The following is a 24,776-nucleotide window of genomic DNA, read 5'->3' as shown; positions in this document are numbered from 1 at the left end:
TAAAGAGTTAGATGAAAAATACTTAAATTAGAGACTTAATTATATTATTATTGGGTAGACTTAGATAAGTTATTTTCTAAATTTTATTTAAATAAAAAAAAATAGTAGAGAAATGAAGGAGAAGGTAAGATGGGATGGGATGGGATGCATCATGCATGAGGGATGGGATGCATCATGCATGAGGGATGGGGGCATGACTCATAAGAAGCAAATCTTAAAAGGAATCAAGAGAAATTGCACCTGCTCAAGATATGGAAGTGCACATGATTTCACACCAGGTAAAAAGGCACCTCTGCTGACATCACCTGTATCTCTTGGAGGATTTTGGTAGGCCCCACTTGTACCCCCACCCCCACCCCCAACCCCCAACCCCCATCACCCCCTTTTGTTTTCAATCCCCAAAAACTTTCCTTTTCATATATATAAAGAAAAAAAAAAAAGAAAATTTCCCCTGTTAAAATAAATGCTCTAACATATATAATAAGCCTACACTCCAAAGAATCATTTTTCAATAGAGAAAAAACAATGCTTGTAAGCACTCCCATGTTCTTTCTGGATATGCAATCTTTTTAATTAGTGAAATATATATGGTGTGGTTGGCTTTTGCCATTGCTTGCCTTGTGGAGTAATTCAGAATCCAGATTGGAAAATTCTGGGAGATCTTTGGTTGAGATCTGGTCAGACCTTGCCCTTTCTGTGTTTGTGGATTTTATTTTGGTGGGTCTTCTTAGTTCTTTCCATACAAACTTCCTTCATATACACAACCCCACAAAGGAGCCACCTTTTTCTCCCCATATTCTCTGTGTTGTGTTCTTCTTTCAAGATTGAGGAATTGGAGCAATGGGCATGGCAGCTGCAGAGTCACAGTTTCATGTTCTGGCTGTTGATGATAGCATCATAGATAGGAAGCTCATAGAGAGGCTCTTCAAAACCTCCTCTTGTCAAGGTAGGTGCTTTCTTGGTTAAATTAACACATTACACTTTGATTTTGATTAGATCAAGGATGTTTTTTTTTTTTTTTTTGTTTGATACTGATTTCAGAGATTTCTTTGTAATTTTGCAGTTACTACAGTGGATTCTGGTAGCAAGGCTTTAGAATTTCTGGGTTTACATGAACATGATGAGAACAACACAAACCATCCATCTGTTCTATCCAACCATCCCCAGGTAATTTTACATATCCCTTTGATTTTCTGGGATTTTCTGGGGTTTTCCCCCCTTTAATTGATTGTTCTCTGGATTTTCTGAAATGGGTTTGTTTGTTATTTTTGTGGGATTTGGCAGGAAGTAGAAGTGAACCTTGTAATTACAGACTACTGCATGCCTGGGATGACAGGCTATGATCTACTCAAGAAAATTAAGGTATGTGTATTCCTTTTGTCTTGTTCCTCTTCTTCCCAATATTTCCTTTTTCTTACTTTCCTGCCAGCTCTGCATCACTTCCCTCTCCAGGAAATATTAATTACTCCATGACAAAAACTTCCCAACCAAACTAAAGTTACCCACATGAGAGTCAGTCCTTTCATTGGCATTCAATTTTGAGATCAATTAGAATCTGTACCCAAAATCTTGCCCACCTGTCTTCCACAAATTACATGTTGTACTTACTTGGCTAGTTGGCTTGTTGTCTTTATTTATTAGGAGCCCTTTCTTTAGTAAGCTTCCCTAAATTTTAGACATTGCAGCCTAGATTTTTACCCAGAAATAGTTTTGGTGTTAATTAATTCATATATATACTTTGTTGTCCTCTGACAGGAATCTTCATATCTGAGAAACATACCTGTAGTCATTATGTCATCTGAGAATGTTCCTTCAAGAATCAGTAGGTAAGATTGTTGTAAGAACAATGAACAATTTCTGGGCATATGTGAACCCTCCTTTTCTTGAACAATTTTTGGCAGGATATATAGGATTAATGGGCTTAAAAATTTGCAGATGTTTAGAAGAAGGAGCTGAGGAATTCTTCCTCAAGCCTGTGAGGTTATCAGATGTAAATAAGCTTAGACCTCATATGATGAAAACCAAATCTAAGAAGCCCGAAAACAATGCCCCGGACAGCCAAGAACCATCACCAGAACAAGAATGTGCTGTAGAAGATGTGAAATTGCAGCCACAAAACCCGAAACCACAGGCACAGACAGAAGAGCTACAACCAGTGATGAATAGCGATGAAGACACGAGGAAGGGCATGGAAGAAAGCCTTTCACCGGGAAGAACAAGAACGAGACAAGAACCGCAAGGGCGGGGAGAAGAGCAACAGCCAGTGGCGAATAGTAATGAAAACAAGAGGAAGGCCATGGAAGAAAGGGTTTCACCAGATAGAACAAGACCAAGATACAATGGTCTCACTCACTGCTGTCTCTAACCTATGATCATCTTCAATTCTCTGGGCACTTCACTTACAAGTTTTAATTACAACCCTTTTTTCCTTTTTCTCCCTTGTTTTAGTTAATAGATGGGAAAAAAAATACAAATGTAGAGAGGAATTCGTGATTATATGTTGAGAGTTCTGCAGGACATCTAATGTGGAAACTTTTATCCAATTTTGATTTGCTGATATAATAGGTAGAAAACTTGTTATTATGGATGCCAAATAGCCAATGATCAAATCTTACTTTTTCAAAGCTTTGGTAGATTATGTATGTCCAACTGTGAACTGCCCATACATGATACATACACCTAAAAACAGGAATTATTAGACATGGTGTCATAGTTTTAAAACATAATTATACATTTAAAATTATTTTTAAAAATAGAATTTGTAAGGGGAGGAAAATATTTTCCATCCATTGAAAATATGTTGGAAATATTTTCATCCAAAAAGTAGAGGAAAATGGTGTTTTATGTTACTTCGTATTTGGTTGGATGAAAAATATTTTTATTCAAGAATGAAGAAAACTTTTTCCTAGCTCATCCTAGGTATTTTGTTTTCCACTGAAAAAGTTTTCAATGGAAAACTAGTGATAGGGATATACCCACATGGAGGTAGCAATCCGACTGGTGCCGGTCGGTACACGAGTTGTGGATCTTTGGGACCCCGGGCCGATCGGTTGTGAACATGTGATAGAGTTATATGTTTATAATTTTCGATATTCTCAATTGTTGAACTCTGTATTCACAAATCACAGAACTATATATCATAATTTTGATAACTATACAGTTTAGAAATTATGATCTATAGTACAGATATTATGAATCTGCAATATAGAAATTATGAATCTACTGTATTTAAATTATGAATTTACGATATAGAAATTATGAATTTACGGTTTAAAAATTATGAATCTACAATTTAAAAACCCAACCAAACAATGGAATACATATTCATAGTAATTTCATTTCCACCAATCAAACAATTGAATCAATTTTTTTAGAATTTATTTTTCATGAAATTTTAATTCCATTTCCCTTCAAATAGTTTCCGGCGAATTTTACTCTTTTCCTAAATTTGAAAACAGAACCGATCCTGGGCTTTTGGGCCTATTCAAATTTGGTCGGGCTTTAGTCCATTTAAGAAAAAACAAGCATATTTCTTCTGGGTTTATATTGTCGCTAATTTGGACGTGCTGGCTTCTTACGCTGGACTTTATTAGAGTTCGGGTTATATTAAGGGGGTGTTTGGTTGGATGGAAAATATTTTTCATGGAAAATGTTTTTTTAAAAGTGAAGGAAAAAGATGTTTTATGTTGTTTGGTTGGATGGAAAATATTTTTCATTGGAAAAAGTTTTCTTTGAGAATGAGGAAAATAAATTCCTAGCTCTTGTTAGGTATTTTGTTTTCCATAGAAAACTAATATGCCAATTTTACTCTCATCATTCTTTATTAATTATTCTTATTATTATTATATTATTATTGTTGTGTAGGGATATATTTGTCATTATACACATTATTCCTTACCATTCCAAACTCAACCAAACAATGGAATTCATATTCCCAGTAATTTATTTTCCACCAACCAAACAATGGAATCTATTTTCTTGGAATTTATTTTCCATGAAATTTCAATTCCATTTCCCTTCAAATATTTTCCAGCGAACCAAACGAGCCCTTAATAGAAATCTTGATTATTAGTCATTGATACAGAAACTTTCAATTAGGGACTTAGGGGGCAAAATATGTTGTGCATCTGTATGCACCATGCAAAAAACGACGTCGTTTTATTAAAAACGCGCGTCTCCCCTTAAAAAAAAAAATCATGTTCGATTCCCAGCAATAACATATGAATTAAAATTCCAGAACCGATGAACTATAACTCCATAATCGATGAACTATAATTCCAGAATCTAATCTATGAACTAAAATCCCAAAATCTATGAACTAAAATTTCAAAATCGATGAACTACAATTCCAGAATCGATGAACTATAATTCCATAATCGATGAACTATAATTCCAGAATCTAATCTATGAACTAAAAATTCTAGAATGAATGAACTAAAATTCCAGAATCTATGAACTAAAATTTCAAATTCGATGAACTACAATTCCAGATTCGATGAACTATAATTCCAGAATCAATGAACTAAAATTTCATTATCTATGAACTAAAATTCCAGAATGAATGAACAACATAATGCTGTTGCTGGGAATCGAACCTGATTTTTTTTTTTTTAAGGGGAGACGCGCGTTTTTAATAAAACGACGTCGTTTTTGAATCCATATGCACCATGCATGGTGCATACGGATGCACAACATAACTACTCGACTTAGGGCTTATCATTTAAACAAATTAATTTTGGTTAATCATTAACCAAATTAATTTAGTCAATACGGTTAATAATTTTAAATTCTTTTGAAAAAATCAGTTATCAGTTAATTCAGTTTAAAAAATTAGAATTAGTCAAATTGACAATGAATAAAAACATTATAGCCATGTTTGGTAAAACACTTAACATTATAACTATGTTTGGAAGAATTTTAACTTATTTGACTACTATTAATTGTTCGACTTGGTTAAAAAATCAATATAATTATTTGATTAATTAGTTTTTTTGTAACTTCAAAATGTTAAAATAAAAAAAAAATGCTCAAAGTAACTTTTTCAATTAACTTTTTTAAAAAATAAATTATTCCAAACAGTTATCAGCTAACAGTTAATTTACTAAACACATTTCTACAATCAACTAATGTTATCAATTAGTTATACCATCAAATTAAAATTGTGTGCAGTCAAATTCTGTTGAAGGTTCGATGGTAAATACACGTCAAAAACCATGCAATAAGGCATGCGAGTGATGTAATTATTATCCATGTTGATGCAGCTGTTTTTTCAGATAAAGAGGAAGGATTTGTGTCCGCGGTGGTGCATGATGGTAGTGGAAATTTTATAGCGGCTAAAAACGGTGCTGTTAGGTGTTTGCATGATTCAATACACGCTGAGCCTATGCTATCAAAGATGCTCTCTCTGGGACTAAAGATTGTGGTTGGCAGAAATTGGTTCTTTTTTCAGACTGTCAGTTAGTTTGCACGATGTTGGAGAATTTTTTCTCGAATTATTCTTATGTTGGTTGTGTTCTTTGTGATTGTCTGGTTCTTAAACGACATTTTGTGGAGGTGTCGTTTCGTTTTATTTCTCGATCAGCGTATTGGCTCACGCTTTGACTAGAGCTACAACGCCTCAGTCTGGTCCTCGTTCTTTGGTTTTTTTCTATTCCTACCTGTATTGAACATTTGATTATTCGCAATTAATATATTCGCTTCTTTTGGCCCTAAAAAAAATTAATTAATTAACTCAATCAGCTAAGAGCTAACAACTTACAACCATTTACTGAACATGGCCTATATATTATTGCGAAAGTGAAAGTAGAGTTTATGAATAAGTTGTATATTTTATGGTTTTCAAAAACAAAAATTCTATATTTTATATTAGAAAAAATAATACACATCCCTATAAATACATGTTATAATACTTCTAAGGAAACAAGTTTCCATATGATTATCTATCAAAAATCCTAAATCTCCCGGTTGCCTAATGTATAGATTCCATATTACTTGTACATTCCAATATTCCATAACAAACAAGCTTCGGATTGGACTCTCCTTTGAACTGATGCTTGGGTACAATCTTTGACTTATGAAAGTTCAAGTGATATAAATGAAAGTATTCCCACATAAGATGGTAAGATTTTTTAGTGGGAATCTAACAAATTTGTTCAAATACATATTTATCTTTTTCGATATAAGTTAAAAATCTATAATCAATATAATAAATTTGTTTCTTCCACCAAATTGTTTATCAAAGAAATGTACATCCGGGTACGTCGTAGTTAATATTCTTGTTGCATATTATAAGTTTTTTGACATATGATTTATTAATTTACAAGTGATTTATTAAACTCTCAGTTATTCGTTTTTAAATTTGTTAATGTTTGTATATAGTAATGAAATATTATAGATTTAAATAATGTTAGAAATGAGAATAATTCATGTTTTGCATTGATTAGTGGCTCGAAGTGAATGAGAGGTTATGAGTTTGATCTTTATTCTTAGTGTGTTTCAGTAGGTTGAGAATGTAGTTATAAACAGGTGCTTACATTGTAACAGAGTAAAAAAAATAGTAAAGAAAAGAAAAGAAAAAGAAGAAACAAGAATAGCAACAACAGAGAGTGTGTAATAAAAAAAGACCTCCTATGAAAATGGAAAATATAGTTTACTCCAATGTTTTTGGCAGAGATGAGGGGAGGGGCACTTGATAATAGCGTCCGGTTAGGCATTTTTCACTGTATTTTTAAAGCATTAGCACCTTACTGTAGCAGACATTTTATGGTAAGTGGTAAGCGCTGAAAAGTTGGGCTCCCAGAAACAAAACGTGATCGAGTTTCTGGATTTTTTTAATTAGCTTTCGAAGAATCTGATCTTCCCAATCTCTTGTGGAAAACTCTCTCCTGCACAAAAAGTCTGGTGCAGGGAGAGAACCCAATCGGACGGACGGACGGTTGTCGCCGCCGGCCGCCGGCGTCATCAATTGATTCCCCAAACTTACACTCTGATTTTGCTTTAGGTTAGCTTACTTTCATACTTTTTCAGCTCAACTTTACTTTAGTTTATTGTGTTTTTTACGGAAGAAGTTTTTTTTTTTTTTTCGAGGATTAGAAAAATATTTCTGCTCTGAATTAATCATAGATATGTTATTTATTTAATTATTGTATATGTGTGCGTGTTTAACTGTTTATGTATGTTTATGATGCTGCTTTTATGTTATCTGAATGAGGATCAAAAGGAGCTGCTTAAATTTATGATCTTGTTGTTTATATCATTCTGTTTGTACGAGGTTAGCCTTGACAAGTGTATTCCTTAATCCTTATTCCAGACACTCTGGTGTTTAACTGTCTGTGTATACATTTTTTGCTATCAGGTGTGAAGATTTTGCACTACCATTGACAAGTGTTTGAGCAAGAGTTACTTGTGCTGTGTGTGTTGAAGTTTTAGCCGAAGTTCTTATTGGAGCATTGAAAAAATGTCTAGTGAAGAGATTAAGAAAGTTTCTCGTCAAGATATTCAATTGGTGAGGTTTCGGTTATAGCTATGGCAACATGTATTTGCTTTCTTTTTTGATTAGAAAATTAAATTTTGTGGAGAAAATGAAAACTAGTGATTGGAAAGCCTGGGTTGTGTGAAGGTATAATAGTATTCTTGTCCAGGGAGCGGCTGCACTTCATTTTCTGTAGTTACTCTTAAGAATGACATATTAATAACGATGGCGCCATTTACATCTATTGGTTTCAGGTGCAAAATCTTATAGAAAGATGTTTACAACTTTACATGACCCAGAAAGAAGTTGTGCGTACCCTCTTAGATCAAGCCAAGATTGAGCCTGGCTTTACTGAACTTGGTAAAATGTCTTACTCCTCGCCAATTGGGGCCTTCTATGCTGAAACTAATAAATCTGTTGCACGTTGATGTTGATGTGTGTGTGTTTCCTTAATTTGTTTTGTTGGGTAGAAATATGGCATCTAGATTGTTATCTCTCGCTCTCTATTTGAGCATATAAAAAATTGTTTCGTTAGCCACTTTGAACCTTTCCCTAAAAATCTTTTAATTTCCCCAGTGTGGCAAAAGCTTGAAGAAGAAAATCAGGAATTCTTCAGAGCATATCATTTGAGGTTGATAGTGAAGGACCAAATACAGAGATTCAACAAGTTACTTGAGAGGCATGTTGAGCTAATTCGTCAGATTTGTCCAACTGGAGTGAGTTCCATTACCTTGCATAATGGATCAGAGATGCGGCCATGTAAGAAGCTTCTTTCTGAATTTGATGTGTCATAGTTAGGGATATCAATCCGTCCAGCCATGGCTGTTTCGGGTCAACCTTGTTGAGTTGCTTATCGAGCTGAACTTTTATCGGTTTAAAATTTTTTTGGCTCTAACCCTAAATTGCCAGGTCGTCGGGCTTATTAGGTAGACTCAACTAAAATTTTTGACATTTTAAAATTAGTATTCTAAATTTTCAATTTTAGTAAACTAAACGCATTTTATTTTATACTAATAAATATGACCATATACATCATTTAATCAATCCAAACCTCCATTACCAAATTTCAACTAAAAATAATTAATATATTTATACTTATAATAATATAATAATAATAATAATAATAATAATAATAATAATAATAGTTTTTTTAGTTTTTCATTACTTATTTTAATAAAAAAAAAATTATTTTGTTATAAATTTATTAATTTTATTTAAATTGAATTAAAAAAAAAAAAAAAAAAAAAAAAAAAAAACTAAAGATGCCCTTACATACTAACTACCTTGTATATTTTGTTCCACATCTCTTGTGAAACAAAGAGTAGCATTAAGCGGGCTTGGGCTATCACCCGGGCCATCGAGTTTATTAGTTTCGGGCTAATTGGGCCACAACTTTTTGGCCTTAACCTTTTCTCGGTCTTATTGGATCAGCATCAACCCATTGGTTTCAGACTAAGATTGACATCCCTATGTCTAGTGCATTGACATGGTCTTCTACTATTCTACTCCTCCCCCCCCCCCCCCCCCCCCCCCCCATCTCTATTTTTTTTTTGTTCAGTTTACATTTTATCTTCTGTTCGCCTAACAAATGATCTGATGGAATTTTGAAAATATATTTATAGTCTTTTTTTCTGCACAAATTATTTTGTGATAATTGAAGTTCAAATAGTACTGTGTTTGGGGCTCTCCATCTAAATAATTCATAAAGTTATTGTGCTATTATAGTTTTATCAAAGAGTATAAGGATGTGACTGCTGTGAATATCCTTAAGGCATCTTAGCCGTCTATATGATAGAGTGACTATTTCATAAATAGATCATAGCGTTGATTTTGTTTTCAATGTTTAATAATACTGGTGCATCCTGAACTGTATTTGCATAATTGTGAAGTGGTGTGCATTCCTTCTCTATCGTTCCATCCCATGACAATGATAATTTGAAAGAGTTCTAACTGGTATTATATATTGGCAGTGCACGAGAATTCAACATGCACAACAACTGAAAATACTGGATCCATTGTGAAGACCGAGAACATGCACCAGAATATGAATACCAGTTTGCCTAATGTGTATGGCAACGGTGCTTCCACACTACAGCAATGCATGCCAAACGCTGTTGATATGTCTGCTCATTCAAGAAGTATTAGTGTATCGCAAAACATGCCATTGGCTCAGACCTCAAGTATGGAAATGCTACAAGGACTGAATGGTGGGGGCATGATTAAGTCGGAAGCTGATTATGTTGGCAATTCTCATTTCATGTTTGGTAGCAGCAATAATGTCCTTGAAGCTCGTTCTGTAATTGCGGATCCATCTATTTCATCCTTCAGTAGTATTGAATCCAATCCCCCACTTCAGAGTGAAACTATCTTGGATGCTGATGCATCATCGTTTGGATTCTTGGGGCAGATACCTCGAAACTTTAGCTTGTCTGATTTGACAGCTGACTTTGGTAACAGTACAGGTACGAATCTCTCTCTCTCTTTCACTCACATACTTGCATATACATACATACACACAAGCATGACCCAACATTTTGTCATGCCTCCACTCTTTTCCTTTGTTTTCCCAAAAAACAAAGAGGAACTTGGTAACCCCAGCTAATTTGGTCAGACTGTTGATTTGGTAACCACAAGGTTACAAGTTTGACTCCCAATAAGAGCAGCCTATTGGCTTTTTTGGTTTGAGCCAGTCTGCTATAGGCAACCTAGGCTGGTTTACGTCCTTGTGGTCTGTTGTTGGCTAGGGTCAGGAGGCGGGTTTACCTAGTGCACACCCTCGGGTAGTGGCTATGGGTTTCCCTAGTCACTCGAAAACAATGAGGAATTCCCTGTTCAGCAGTGTGGAGGCATTATATTGATAATTTTGCCGTACCCAACAGCAAATTCTTATCTTGAAATTTTATACTTTCTAGATATTTTAGAAAGCTATTCAAAATCACCCTTCCTAGCAACAGATGCAGATTACTTCCTGGATCCTCACAGCAGGGGAGAACACCAAGGTTAGTTCAATGGCAAGTGATTTCGGTTTTCATAACGGTAGAAGAGTTGACATTTGTGCCTAACATCTTAACAGATATTAAGAGTTTGGAAACCATATCAGAAGGTTTGAGTTATGAAGACTTTGGCAGTGATTAAATGAATTATTGCAATGGTACGTATTCTCTTGCCTATTTGATGTTATGAGATTCAAGTAAATGTTCCAATCATGGTTTTTACACACTATATTCATTGTTCAGCTTCGCCTTACTACTATATCTGTGTTCATATTGTATTTAATTTGATTTTTCACCTGACATTTGTTTCCAATGTTTCAGGTTGATCCTTTAAGTAATGGGTTTTGTAAATATGGACTTTTGAAGGCATTGGTGTTTTATTGGTCTGAGGAAGATGTAAGCAATGTTTTCGTAGTGATAACAGGGTGTTTGTATGTTAGATTGTTAGACGAGGAAATCAGAAATATGCTCATTTGTTTCATATGCAAAAATGAGTTTGCTTTTGGCTTTTAAACCAGTATATGTAACCTAATTGGGTCCATCTTATAGCTAATTGTACCAGATAGGTATTATAGAATAGGAAAATACATTGGGATCGTAGTGATGCTTTGTGGCTCTAAATTTCTGATGGGATCATACATTGATCAAGCTGTGCATAAGAATTGATGATTGTATAAAATCTTTTGCTTCCTCATAAACCCAGTCACATAGTTGTTTAAGAAATAGGTTTCAGTGTCTACACGAACAGCTCAGTTGATTTTTGGGTAATAGATTTTGGATAAACAAACTACGCCGTGTAAGAATCAACCTCTTTCAGTAATAACATAGACACAAAAATAAATGGAAGTTTTAGAGACAAGCAATCCTCCCTAGGTTGGTACAAGAAAATGTTTCAACTGGACCAAGACAACCTTGTACCTGTATCTCCACATCATCCATTTAGAAGGGGACAATCGATAATACGAACCTTGGCATTACTGCTGCTGCGTATCTGTTCTGGTAGATATGACAGTTCTGGGCAATCCTCTATATACAACCTCTGCAGCAAGGTGCAATTTTGCAGCCAATCCGGCAATGCAGTCAATTCGGGACAACCTGCGACTCTCAGGTACTTGAGCTTCATTGCATCTATGTCTTTAAGTCCAGCCGGCAGTGACACCAGTTTAGGTAGTCCCATTAGAAGCAGTGACTGTAGGCTTTCAAGCCCTTCCATCCCCTCCCCCACTGACAAATCCAGTTCTTCGCAGTTCCAAATCCACAGCTTCTCTAGTTTAGCCAGATGCCTGATACCGGCTGGAAGACAAGTCAGTGACGAGCATTCATAGATTCGCAAGACTCTGAGTTTCTTCATGTGCTGCCATATTTCTGCTGGGAATTTCCTGCAAGAGCATTTGTAAAGCAGCAGGAACTGCAGAAAACCAAGGGAAACGCTGCTGCGTTTCTGCAGAGATACCTCTTGGGAAGTTAAGTACAGAGTTTTCAAGCTCATCAGTTGTTGCCCGAAGTTCCTAGGAAGCTCTTTAAGTTGCTCACAGTTTATGAGGTTCAGCGTCTGCAAATTCACTAGCTTGCTTATACACTCGGGAAGAGACTTGATGTTGCAGTTGTTGCTAAGGTTAAGATACCTCAACTGTTTCAAGAAGCCTATCGAGCTTGGCAATTCCTTGAGCTCAAGGTTTTGCAGCATTAGGACACGCAAACGCCTGAAGTTCAACAAGGTCTTCTTGACAAAGGTCTTGCTGACAGTCCCAACTCGAAATGAGTAAGCAAAATACCTCAGGTTCTTCAGATTAAGCAAGGGTTGGGGAAATTCTTCTCGAGATAGATTGTCTGCATGGAAAACGAGGTGGTGTACACTTTCGGGAATCTCTGGATCACCAGACTTCACGTTTAAGCATTCTGCACCAGCCACTGACTGTGCAAGATCATGTACAAGATTATGGATTTTACAAGCCAAAATTTCTCCATCGAAAGCTTCTACTACATCTTGAAAGCAGAATCTCGAGAGTAACTCGTTGAAGTACTGATTACCAAGATTTTCCAGCTCCTGGTCCCCGTCTGGTGACTGTATAAATCCCTGCGCAACCCAGAGGTTGATGAAAACTTCCCTGGGAATTTCTTCGCCTTTTGGGAACATACAGCAATACGCAAAGCACTGCCTTAAATGGTATGGCATCTGATCATAACTTAACTTCAGTATCGGTAAAATGTCAGTTTCTTTCTGTTCAATTTTCCATATCTCGTTCTCCCTGATATGGAGCCACTCTTGTTCATCTGTCTTACAATACAACATACTCCCCAAGGTCTTCACAGCTAAAGGAACCCCCCCACATTTCTGGACAATTTCTTTCCCGATTTCTACCAAGTTACGAGGCCTATATTCCTGCTCTCTAAATGCACACTTCAAGAATAAATCGAAGCAATCATGATCAGAAAGACCACTCAAATTGTATGCAGTGGTTGTGCCAGTTATTGTGGCTACCTTTATGCTTCGGGTAGTAACAATCACTCTACTTCCATCACAGCCGCTCATCAATAACTCCCTTAAATTCTTCCATTTGTGCTGATCTTCATTCCACACATCATCAAGAACAAGTAAATACCTTCCAGAGCACAAAACGCCATTTAAGTGCTCCTGCAATTGGTCCATATCTAAGTGCCCAAAACTCTTTCCGGTTGCTGACCTTAGAATCTTCTCAATCACCTTGCTGAGACTAAAATCCTCAGAAACACTAACCCACAACCTTGTATCGAAATTCTGAACTACTCGATCATCGTTGTACACCAATTTAACCAGTGTGGTTTTACCAAGACCTCCAAGTCCAACAATGGGAAGAAATGAAACACTTTCTGTGTCTTCTTCATCACAAGACTTCATAAGCATTCCCACAATGGATTCCTTATCACTGTCTCTACCGATTATGTCAGAGGGCCTCACAAAAGAGTGAGTTTGTTCTCTCAACTTTCCATTCTCAACCGGGTTAACATAATAGTTTTCCTTGAAGTGAAAGTTTCTCCTATCCTCAGCAATCTGATTTAACCTCCCTCTAATCTCTCTAATCTTATGGGTAATCTTGAATCGATATATAAGTCCATCTGGGCGTGTAAACAATTTGCGTACCTTTGTGAGGATACCGCTGCAAGAACGCAACTTTCGCAGTAAACTCAGTGTCCCAAAGTCGTCTAACAAGTCATCAGCATCATAAACAACATCTCTGAGCTTTTGTAGCCAATCTTTCACCTCATGATTCTTTGCCTGCTGTTCATCAGCATCGCGCAGCACAGCTTTAATGGTGGATAAAGTGTTCTGCAGTTTCTTCAGCTCTGGCTTTAAGTTCCAGGCTGAACTGATCTCATCTGCACCAAATGGGTCACAATTTCAGTAGCTTTTATATATCCAAACAAAAGCAAATTAAATACTGATGATGGAAACTAAGAAAGTAGATAGATTTGGCAACGAAAATGAATATGGGTCCGTCCAGCTTCACCTTGAGCAAGAGAAACGATCTTTGATAAGACGTTTTCAGTGATGTCGGCCAAGAATGTTTCCGCCATTGATGCTCTCGGCGATTGCTAAGAAATCATGATCCAGCTGGGGATTGGGGACTGCAGACTAGTCTGCAAGTAAGACTGTAATTGCTGACAAGAATGTTGAGACACAGAGAAAAGTCAAGCTTTAAAACGCACAATGTGCTTCCAAGAAACATCATTGTTACTGTCGTTTCAACCAAAATTTTTTCACTAAAAGCATTGTCTTTTCTATGTTAATTTGTTACGACATACCCCAATGTTTCTCTCCTCTTTGATTCACAGAATGTTAAATTATCTAAAGAAATATTAAGTTACTGAAGAAATCAAACACTAAAAATAATTTTATGACATTCAGTTAAATACTAAAAAAAATTATTTTTTTTAAAAAAAATAAATTAATTTTAAAAAGGTTATTTTCTAAATTTTCAATCGGACTCTTAAATCCAATCATGAGTATATTTACTCAAGAATGAAAATGAAAAACAAGAAATGAGAAATGACAATTTTGAATATATATATATATATATATATATATATATATATGAATGAATATTAATTATCTATAATTAAAAAAATACACTAATAAATTCAAATAATTAAAATACAATGTCTAAGTTGTGAAGAAGTACTACAAATTGTCTACAATATTGTCCACAATAACATTGAAAAATGTTGAATCTAAAATTAGCATCTACACTTTTTACCTACTTAAATTTAGAATAATTGAAAATTTTAATCATAAAATTTCACATAGTTTTAAAAGAAAAATATTAGTTAGTCATACTTTTATCGCTCTCAAACTAACTAATGTGATAAAATTAAGGGGTATCAGTATGATGTTCCATTTCAAAATCAGTTTTTGCCACTTTCATTGGAGCTATCAAAAATCTTCCAATTTTAGTAAATTTCGGAGAAAATTGGCATTTGGTCAACGGCAGACGTCTGAGCTCTGCCGTCTCCTTCTACTCGCGTCGTCTGTTAGTGTTAGGTATGTGTATACACTATACCTTTGCCCCCTTCGTCTACGTTTATCATCTGTTTGATAAAATTCCCCTCCAGTTTCAGGGCCACTTTCGCCTCTGTTTGAGAATTACCCCACTGGTTTAAGCCGTCCGTGTCCATACATCCATTGGCGATGGCGAATGCTCTTCCCATTCCCACCGATACCTACAAGTTAGGCTTCATCGGAGCAGGCAAGTTGGCTGAGAGCATTGCGAGAGGCGCTGTCAAGTCGGGCTTATTGCCGCCTTCTCGTATTCGAACTGCCCACACCGGCCCCGCTCGCCGCACTGCCTTCGAGTCATTTGGTGCCACTGTGTACGACCATAACAAGCAGGTACCATTTCTTTCTTCTCATTTTGCTCTTTTTTTCCCCTCTCAGAATACTATTTCTTGATTCTCCTCTCTTGATAAAGTTACAATCTTTAGGCTACTTCTTTGCTCCTCCCCGTTTGAGATGTTTTGGTTGCTTTAATGGGCTCATATTATTTGTGTTTCTAATGAAGAACTACTAGGGTAGGTGATGACAGTATTGCGGTTTTGCTTCTCACCTCCAATTAAAAATGAAACTAATTTATAGCTCCATTCCCATTGATGCTGCATGTGCATTTCCTATGGAGAACAGGTTGTTGAAGATAGTGATGTGATCATATTCTCTGTGAAGCCTCAAATAGGTACACCCAGCATTCTTGGTGTTTCCTTTATCCTTTGTTATATCTCAATACAGTGATACTAATTTATTGTCAGTAACAAAGAAACTGCTATTAGCAAATGATGTTGTGTAGTGCCACTATTGCTTGCCCGGTTACACCATAAATAGATCCAACCTCCTGAAACCACCCTTCTTACTAACAGATGGGTTTGTGCTGAATTATATACTAGTAAAATAATTAAAATGAATGTTATAAGTTTAAGGACAAAAATAAAAAAAACATTCGAAGAAGTATTGGTTACTACCACCTGCCATATGCACACAAGAATATATATTTGATCATGTAGCACTTCTTTTGCTTTTGATGATACAGGAAAGGCTAAATATTTCCATGTTTTCCTCTCTTGGAAGAGGGAGATGGCAATGTACTGTCATATTTGGCATTCCTTCATTCCCTAGTTCCATTTAATGTTACAAAAAGAAGTTATTTAATAATCATTCTCTCTCTGAGATTATCTTATTCTTATCATGATGTCTTGTGACAGTTAAAGAGGTGTTATCACAAGCTAAACCCATTCTGACTAAGAAGCAACTTCTGGTGTCTGTTGCTGCAGGTGTCAAATTAAAAGATTTGCAGGTTTGTATAGTTTTTTTTTTTTCTGTATGGAATCGGTTTTAAAAGTTCATCTGTAAATCAAGATGTGAAACCCTATGCTTTGTTTATTCCAGATGGGATGATTTCCAATGCATCCCATATGTGACTTCAATGTTTTTTATGTAGTTGATTATGGCATAATAGCTTCTTCATGTTTTTAGTGTCTACTTAACAAGTTTTCTTAAGCCAATTTGTTTTTTTTTTTCTTTCTTTCTTTTCATCTAGCATAGGAAAATTAAATAAAACACTCAGAGCATAGCCTCTATTGAGTTTATTCACTTCAAAACATGCTGTCACTCAGAGACAGTTAAGAATGGCAGTATCTTCATATTACTGGGAAATTTATGCTGTTATATATATATATATATATATATATATATATATATATATATATATATATATATATATATATATATATATATATATATATATATATATATATATATATATATATATATATAATCTTCCTAAAATTATTTGGTTTAACAATTGAATTTGCCATTGTGTTTCCATGGTGTAAGAAAGTTAGGTTTGCTGTAGCAATTTCAATAGTGATGCTTAAATTGAGGCTATCCTATGATTTTTTTTTTTTAATTTTTTTTAATTTTTTGCCTTTATAATGTCTTTTGGATGTGAAAAATTATTGCAAGGGTAAGGGCTCTTAAATCTTATGCAATAATTTCCTTTTGTGGACATTCTAAGATGCTTCCTTAATTCACTATGCTGATCTTTCGCTGCTGATTCATATAATCATTTATTGAAGCGATTGGTTTGTTTTGCAAGGAATGGGCAGGTAGTAATAAATTTATTAGGGTGATGCCAAACACTCCTGCAGCAGTTGGCGAGGCAGCTTCTGGTATATATTACTTTTGTTGAACCCTATTATGTTGATCCATAAAAGTGCACTTGGCAAAATATCTTATGTATATAATTTGTAGAAAGTGAGGAAGAGAACTTTGAGTTCCAACCTTTATATTTGATGTTTTTGCACCAATGCGCACCTGCTAATTGTCGTCCGAATCACAATCCACCCAATCTAGTTGCCAACAATGGCAATCTGTCGATTGGATTCAGTTCATTCCGTGAAGGGAGTATGTATCACAGTAGTTTAGGAACCTATTGATAGTAGTATACAGGAATCAGGAATGTGATTCTGTACCATAGGAAGTCCAGGAAATGTTAGTGGCATTAAGATGCTTGAAGTGACATGCATATGATCCTTGATGTGTTTGACCAGGAAGTTAATAAGACTTACCTAAGAGAAATTGTGACCACAAAATCATTTTTATTTTCTTCTTTGATCAGTTTGGAGTGGTATACTAATACTTAAAATCTAACTTTATCATGATTCATGAATGCTTTTCATTTTCTTGCATTCTTTTAGTTTTGTATATGTTCAGCATAGTGTTGAAAGTGCATTATTTCTAATTTAGACGTATTAACATAGTGATTACCTTGGGGAGTGGTGCAACAAAAGAAGATGCAGAACTGATTTCATCGTTGTTTGGAGCTATTGGTAAAGTGTGGAAAGCTGATGAGAAACTGTTTGATGCAGTGACAGGTCTGAGGTATGTTACTCCTTTGATTTTTCAAGAAACCGGCTAGCTGACTGATTAAATGAGCCTTACCATGGGCACAGCTAGTGTTAACACTTCCTAGCATTTCCCATGTTGTGTCTGTCAAATGTGAAATTCAAATCTCATTTAGCTTTATGAGTTACATTGTGGAGTTATATTTTTATCAGCGGAAGTGGACCAGCTTATATATATTTAGCTATAGAGGCATTGGCTGATGGAGGAGTGGCTGCTGGTCTTCCTCGAGACCTTGCACTCGGTCTAGCTTCTCAAACTGTAGGTTTATTGCCATTGACTGTACTTTCTGGATTCGGTTTTTCTCTATATACATATGTTTCAGCTTCAATGTAATAGACTCTGTAACCATTTCTCTCTGCCCTCTTTCATTAGACTTATGTCAATATCTTGTGCCATTTAATTTAGGCCAAAATTTGTTAATGTTGCAGGTACTAGGGGCAGCATCCATGGCAACCAATGCAGGGAAGCACCCTGGTCAACTTAAAGATGATGTTACATCACCAGGTGGGACTACCATAGCTGGAGTTCATGAGCTCGAGAAGGCTGGATTTCGCGGGACATTAATGAATGCTGTTGTAGCTGCAACAAAGCGCAGTCGAGAACTTTCTCAGAACTAATTCAACTTTTTTTCTGCATGCTCACATACTATCTGGCTTAGAAACTTAAAATTCTGCAATTAGTTCTCTATTTTACTGATAAATTGAGGCTCCAGGACCATCTGTTTTGAGTATCAATCTCATATTTGTTTTGTGCTTCTTCAGAAATCATTACCAATGCAAAAAGAAAATTCTATATGCAAAGTATTATGACAAACATTTGACTGTATTACCAATCTTGGAAATTCTTGAGAGCTAAAAAAGGGACAGAGGAAATGCTACATACATAATTTGAAACCAAAGTGCAACTCAAAATTACTTAATCTATATCCTGTAACAAATTGTTGATCATGTTTACCAGAGGCAAAGTGCCCTTGGTCATTATCTCTAACCTAGAAGTATTACTGGCATGAGAGAAAAGCGAGAGACCAAAAAATATGAGCTCACGAAGAAACAGCCGGGATGACAGAAATCCATGCCAATAACGGGGTTCTAGATCAAAAAACGCATCAAAAAATCTTCTTGTGGCTGGCAAATCGAGCTTCAGTAGAATATCCATACCAAAACAGAAGAATTCCCTTTGCCGCCTCCTCTCTATTGGCCACAGGTCTTTCCAAACAGATGCTGATAATTCGTTGCCCAGAAGGCTTCTCTCGGAGCCTAGATACTGAATGATTGCATTGGCAACAACTGGAGCTGCAGCCAGAGTCCTCGCCACCATATATCCAGTCGAGGGATGAACCATACCTGCAGTACCGCCAATTCCAACAACTCTTTGGGGTATCACGGGTAGGGGACCTCCCATTGGGATAACACAACGCTCATCTTCTTCAATGCTCTTGACGTTGATACCTAAGTGCCTTAAACGAGCCACCATTCTTTCCTGAATATCCTTCATATCTAAGCCAGGACGAGCCACTAGTGAGGTTTCTTCGAGGAATATCCTCGTTGAGGAAAATGGCATGGCATAAAGAAAGGTCGGGATTCTTTTATTTCTCTCCTTTAGCTCCAAGTTACTGTTTAGGTGAGAGTCTCGCCAATCCATGAAGACCATCTTATTCAAATCATAAGGGTGTTCCTCCACTTCTGCCAGAATGCCATAAGCAACTTGATAGCCCGGATTATAAGGCTTATCGTACTGAACCAGGCATCTAGAAAAGCCAGTTGCATCAAGAACCACAGTCGCTTGAATAGTTACACCATCACTGCAAATCAACATGGATTTCGATTCTTCATGGATCACCTTTATAACCTTGGCTTGATGAAATTTAACACCATTCGTAATGCATTTCTGCATCATTTTCGATTTGAGTTTCTTCCTGTTAACCCGCCCATAAGGCCTGTCAAGATCTTTAGTCGTCCGGTCATCAATATACACCATAGCTCCAGACCAGGTGGTATCGAGGCAATCCAACAAATCCATGGCCTCAAATTCATCCACCCAAACTCCATAATTATTGGGCCAAATCAATTTGGGAGAGGGGTCAATTGAACAAACTGATAACCCAGCTTGTGAAACCTGCTGTGCCACTGCAAGTCCAGCAGGGCCACCACCAACCACAGCTAAATCCACAACAATCCCTTTAGAGGGTTCAAACATAGGAAGCTCAAAGTCAAGATTTTCTTTCTTGGTCACAGGCACAAGTTCTAATAGGGCACTACTGCTGGCCTTAACACGACCAACATTCCTGCAAGCTTTCCATGAACCAATCCTAATTTCCTGTTTTTGAGGCTTCAGGGAGGTAAAGGCACTAGCTTTAACTGCAAACCCATGATGTGGGTGCAGAAATTCAAGCTCATTAGGGGTCTTTAGCAAAGTATCCATGACCCTTCCTTCCACAGTTATTGAAAACACAATCTGGGGTTTCAAGATTTACAGTATGTACAAAGAACAAGGAATACAGGAGGGAAATAGGGATATACTGAAATGGGGGGTTGGACTAAAATTTCAAGAAATCCATCCCACATAAACTAGAGAAAATTAGAAAATTCAAGGACAGCATAGGTAGACAGTTGTAGGCTTACCATGTCGCAGGAGGTGAGTGAACAAAAAGAAATCTCATTGTTTTGGTTCGTGGGAGGAGAAGCTTGTGGTGAGCAGTAGCCAGTAGAGCTTTGTGGTGGGAACAAGATCACATGCTCCAAAGATTTGGGTTCCATTTTAGCCCCTCAAAATGCACAAATATTTCACTGCACCATCAACTTATGTGCTCTCTTCCCTATACATAATACATCCATCAAATGACGGTGGATTTAGAGTTCTATTACATGTAATCTTTATTTTTATTTCTTGATATAGTAATAAATAATTTTAGGTGTGTTTGGTTTGTATTTGGGAATCAAATATTTGTAATGGTAATGAATTTTGGTAAAAGTATTTTGCATGTTTGATAATACAGTGGAATTAGAATGATTACCAATATTGTCGTTTGGTTATGTATGATCTTATAATAGGAATAAGTCGATAAAGGTTTTAAAAATACAAGAACAAAACATCAAGATAATTTATTCTAATATAAAGATAGCTAAAACACCAATATGAACAAAAAATAAAAAATAAAAACAAAAATTTAAAAACACTAATCTGAATTTAAAAATCAAATTATCAATTAGGAGGGAATGGGCCCTTATTTTATTAGGGAATGAGATTTCCAATTAAAGAGTAATCAAATTTCATAGTAGTATTCTAGAAACTTGTCAACCAAATAATAACATTGACTTTGATTCTCATTCCTAATAGCTAAACTCATGAACCAAACACACCCTTAGTATCTTTATCTTGTGGGTCCTAAAGAAAATATCAACATCAACATTTTTGAGAGGAAGTAAAAATTGGAAGTAGAAATAGTATTTTTCGTCAATTCATGAGAATTATGTATGATGTAATAAAATTTATTCAGTATTATATTTTTATTTAATTATGTACATAATCTAATAACTAAATATACATAATATGTTAAATATAGGTATATTATACCAGCATTCACAGTGAGCATGATAGACCTAGTTCACATTATAATTTGCGAAAGAACAAAAAATCGTGAACTTGATTAGCATTTTCATCGATCCATACAGCCCAAGAATGCCCGCTATGCAGTCCATAAAGATGGGCATCCCGGCCCAATAATAATCCAGAAGACTAGACAAACCTATTCGGCCATTGACCAAATATACAGCCCAATCATCACCAAATTTGTATTATTGTTAACCTTTACTCACCAAATTTGTATCTCAATGGATATTACTGCGAGCTTTTAAGAACTTTTACTTGAATTCTAATGAAAAGTGATGGAAGATAATGAATGTTTCACTTGTTAATTATGGTTTTAGGCATATAATAAAGTAGAGTCGTCAAAACAGGCTTAGTCCCTTTTACCCCGTGAAAAGGATGGGCCGAGTTTTGATATCTTGGGCCTGTATTTTGCTAGGTTGTTTAGCCCGCCCCCTAACCTGCGGGCTTAGTGGGGGCCTGCAAAGCCATATCTTAATTATAATAGGAATAAGGTTTAAATAGGTCACTGAACGAAAAAAAAAAAGTGCAATTAGGCCACTGAACACTCCAAAAATGTGCAATTTCACTTGATAGCAGGTTACCCTAAATTTTAGCAGGTTATCTGCTTACGTGGCAGCTGAGTTAGCATTTTTAATAAATTTTAATTAATTTTTAATAAATTTTAATAATAACTTTTTATTAAAATTTTTTTTTAAAAAAAATAAAAACGACTTTATTTTATTTTTATTTAATTTTTTCTAATTTTTTATAAAATTTATTATTAAAATTTATTATTAAAATTTATTTAAAAATTATCCGGTAAAATTGCATACGTTTGGAGAGTTCAGTGGCCTAATTGCACATTTTTTGAGTGTTCAATGGCCTAATTGCACCTTTTTTTTTCGTTCAGTGGCCTAATTGCATTTTCAGGTTACGTTCAGTGGCCAATTTGAACCTTATTCCATTATAATAAAGTCATATGGTCTTGTGAAAATTAAATGTTGATATTAATGGCGAAATGTTGGTATTAACAACATTTAATTTTCACAAGACTATATGGTGTGTGTGTGTGTGTGTGTGTGTGTATATATATATATATATATATATATATATATATATATATATATATATATATATATATATATATATATATATATATATATATATGTATGTATTTTTTAATAAATAATATTATTATAATGTTGTCCAATATTCATTCCGTGCATCGCATGGGTAGCATACTAGGAGTAGACAAACTCAAGATCAAATATGTATACCGCTAGCTGCGATTAATAATAGTAACTTTTTGTATCATACTATTTTCAATTATTAAATTAAATATTGTAAATACAATATCATAATTATTTTGTCATATACTTAATAAAAATGTAATTTTAAACAATTAAATTGTGGTTCATGTTTTCTTCTTTTGTACTTCAAATACCATTATTAAAAACATTTTTTTTACCTATTCTAACATTACAAACAAATCTTTAATATTTAGTCCGTGCATCGCACGGGACAATACTAATATATATATATATATATATATATATATATATATATATATATATATATATATATATATATATATATATATAGTACACTATATAAATGATTTGTTATTGACTTATGAATTAACATATTATGTATTTGAATATTTATTAGTTATTATTGTGTTTAAAAATTTACAAATGCATTAATATATGTCTAAACTATCAACATTATTTTAGTATACACTTATTATCTTTTTTTATATTAATTTTTAATTAAATTTAAAATTTTTAAAATTTAGCAAGCCCCCACCAAGGCCACGGGCTTAAGGCGGGGCAGGGTGACTTCCCTTAGACCCGTATTTTGATGGGCTTTTTAGCCTGCCCCGCCTTCATGTTTCGACAGCTCTACGAGAAACGCATAAAAGTAGTAGAAAATAATGGAACAACATATGTGTAGTTTGGGAACAACAACAAAAGAAGGGAGGTTTGAGTTAATCTAGAAAAAAAATCTACGATCACTATTTGATGCCACATCTTTTAAGGAGGTCTCACATTCCCATGGACAAAATATGTGTAGATCGCTCGAAAATAAGTAGAGCATGATTCTAATACTTTTCTTCTCTGATCCCAATGACTTTAATACTTTGATTTTTGGAAAAAGTCTACAACTACTACTCGAATGTGTGCTCTTCGGCTTGTAACCCTAGATAACATATGATTACAAATAAGTAAATCAATCTAAAATTGTCCATAATCGACTGACTCAAACCAAGAAAACCAATCGACAATTGTCATGCAGATAAAGAATCGAACTTTGAACCTTAGCTTGTGATTACAAAACCAACTATTTGACCAATTTAACTGAAATTACCCTAGCATTCTAATACCAGAATTACCCCGATTTGCACGGGTCTTCCTTGCAAGCTACTATGAATCAAATGTTTATGCACATACATGTGTATATATATATATATATATATATATATATATATATATATATATATAGAGCAAATTACACTTTTGGTCCTGTGACTATTAGGGGTGTGTCAATTTGGGTACGTGACTTTTAAAATTAATAATTTAGTCCTTTAACTATCATTTTTTTAGCAGATTTGGTCCTCCTGGCCAAATTGCCGGTGGAATTTGGCCGGAAAGACATTCGAATTTTTAAATCAAATATTAGTGGGGGTAATTCGGTCTTTTTAATTGTAAAAAAAAATAGCGTTTAATTTAAAAATTCGAACGTCTTTCCGGCCAAATTCCACCGGCAATTTAGCCTGGAGGACCAAATCTGCTAAAAAAATGATAGTTAAAGGACTAAATTGTTAGTTTTAAAAATCACGTACTCAAATTAACACACCCCCAATAGTCACAGGACCAAAAGTGTAATTTGCTCTATATATATATATATATATATATATATATATATATATATATATATATATATATATATATATATATATATATGGGGTTGTTTTCATAGTTAAGATGAGGGATATATAGTGGGGGAACAGGCACCAGAAAGATAACAGCCACATAATACTATGTATGTTACTATGCCATATTAGGTTTGCGGTCGCACTCATTGTTGCATCCATGCAATTTTCCTAAACCCAACATCATCATCACACCATTCCTCTATTATACGGACTATATGTTTAATTTCTTTTGCACTAATAATTACTTACCAACTACCAAATGCTATATCTCATTAGTCACCACATCAATCATAATTGTGTGAACCATACAATCTAATAATATACATTCAATACACAAATAATGTATTTTTAATATATTAA

General features: G+C 35.0%; 5 protein-coding genes across 8 annotated transcripts; 3 read left to right on the top strand and 2 right to left on the bottom strand.

Moving 5' to 3' along the window:
* Nucleotides 1-484: 484 nt before the first annotated feature.
* Nucleotides 485-2,462, top strand: LOC109162051 (two-component response regulator ARR8-like). Its single transcript, XM_019310697.1, has 5 exons — nt 485-946; nt 1,064-1,167; nt 1,285-1,362; nt 1,756-1,826; nt 1,936-2,462. Exons 1-5 carry the CDS (start codon nt 841-843, stop codon nt 2,363-2,365), a joined length of 789 nt encoding a protein of 262 aa, XP_019166242.1. The 5' UTR covers nt 485-840; the 3' UTR covers nt 2,366-2,462.
* A 4,226-nt stretch (nt 2,463-6,688) lies between these two features.
* On the top strand, nt 6,689-11,143 carry LOC109162050. 2 transcript variants are annotated; one of them, XM_019310695.1, is made up of 9 exons: nt 6,689-7,000; nt 7,355-7,397; nt 7,433-7,504; nt 7,726-7,831; nt 8,048-8,230; nt 9,442-9,933; nt 10,384-10,470; nt 10,545-10,622; nt 10,786-11,143. In XM_019310695.1, exons 3-8 carry the CDS (start codon nt 7,457-7,459, stop codon nt 10,604-10,606), a joined length of 978 nt encoding a protein of 325 aa, XP_019166240.1. In that variant the 5' UTR covers nt 6,689-7,000; nt 7,355-7,397; nt 7,433-7,456; the 3' UTR covers nt 10,607-10,622; nt 10,786-11,143. The 2 variants fall into 2 exon arrangements, with proteins under 2 accessions (XP_019166240.1, XP_019166241.1); XM_019310696.1 differs by having other exon boundaries at nt 6,689-7,002; nt 7,360-7,395; nt 7,431-7,504.
* Nucleotides 11,144-11,151: 8 nt separating this feature from the next.
* LOC109162049 (putative disease resistance protein RGA3) lies at nt 11,152-14,182 on the bottom strand. The gene is made up of 2 exons (XM_019310694.1): nt 13,953-14,182; nt 11,152-13,821 (listed from the first exon to the last, which is right to left on the bottom strand). The coding sequence occupies exons 1-2, from the start codon at nt 14,017-14,019 to the stop codon at nt 11,396-11,398; spliced, it is 2,493 nt and encodes an 830-aa protein (XP_019166239.1). The 5' UTR covers nt 14,020-14,182; the 3' UTR covers nt 11,152-11,395.
* Nucleotides 14,183-14,820: 638 nt separating this feature from the next.
* LOC109162119 (pyrroline-5-carboxylate reductase) lies at nt 14,821-18,647 on the top strand. Of its 3 annotated transcripts, none has more exons than XM_019310816.1 (8): nt 14,821-14,983; nt 15,061-15,331; nt 15,620-15,668; nt 16,192-16,283; nt 17,085-17,157; nt 17,749-17,869; nt 18,046-18,151; nt 18,322-18,647. In XM_019310816.1, the coding sequence occupies exons 2-8, from the start codon at nt 15,131-15,133 to the stop codon at nt 18,508-18,510; spliced, it is 831 nt and encodes a 276-aa protein (XP_019166361.1). In that variant the 5' UTR covers nt 14,821-14,983; nt 15,061-15,130; the 3' UTR covers nt 18,511-18,647. The 3 variants fall into 3 exon arrangements, with proteins under 3 accessions (XP_019166361.1, XP_019166360.1, XP_019166359.1); XM_019310815.1 differs by having other exon boundaries at nt 15,055-15,331; XM_019310814.1 differs by lacking the exon at nt 14,821-14,983 and having other exon boundaries at nt 14,990-15,331.
* A 49-nt stretch (nt 18,648-18,696) lies between these two features.
* Nucleotides 18,697-20,677, bottom strand: LOC109162118 (lycopene beta cyclase, chloroplastic/chromoplastic). Its single transcript, XM_019310813.1, has one exon. The coding sequence runs from the start codon at nt 20,312-20,314 to the stop codon at nt 18,809-18,811; it is 1,506 nt and encodes a 501-aa protein (XP_019166358.1). The 5' UTR covers nt 20,315-20,677; the 3' UTR covers nt 18,697-18,808.
* Nucleotides 20,678-24,776: the final 4,099 nt, after the last annotated feature.

The sequence above is a fragment of the Ipomoea nil genome, unplaced genomic scaffold (assembly GCF_001879475.1).
Source record: "Ipomoea nil cultivar Tokyo-kokei standard unplaced genomic scaffold, Asagao_1.1 scaffold2926, whole genome shotgun sequence".
NCBI lineage: Eukaryota > Viridiplantae > Streptophyta > Magnoliopsida > Solanales > Convolvulaceae > Ipomoea > Ipomoea nil.
The sequence above is the reverse complement of the archived record's forward strand: the minus strand, read 5'-3'. Positions and strand labels throughout refer to the sequence as shown.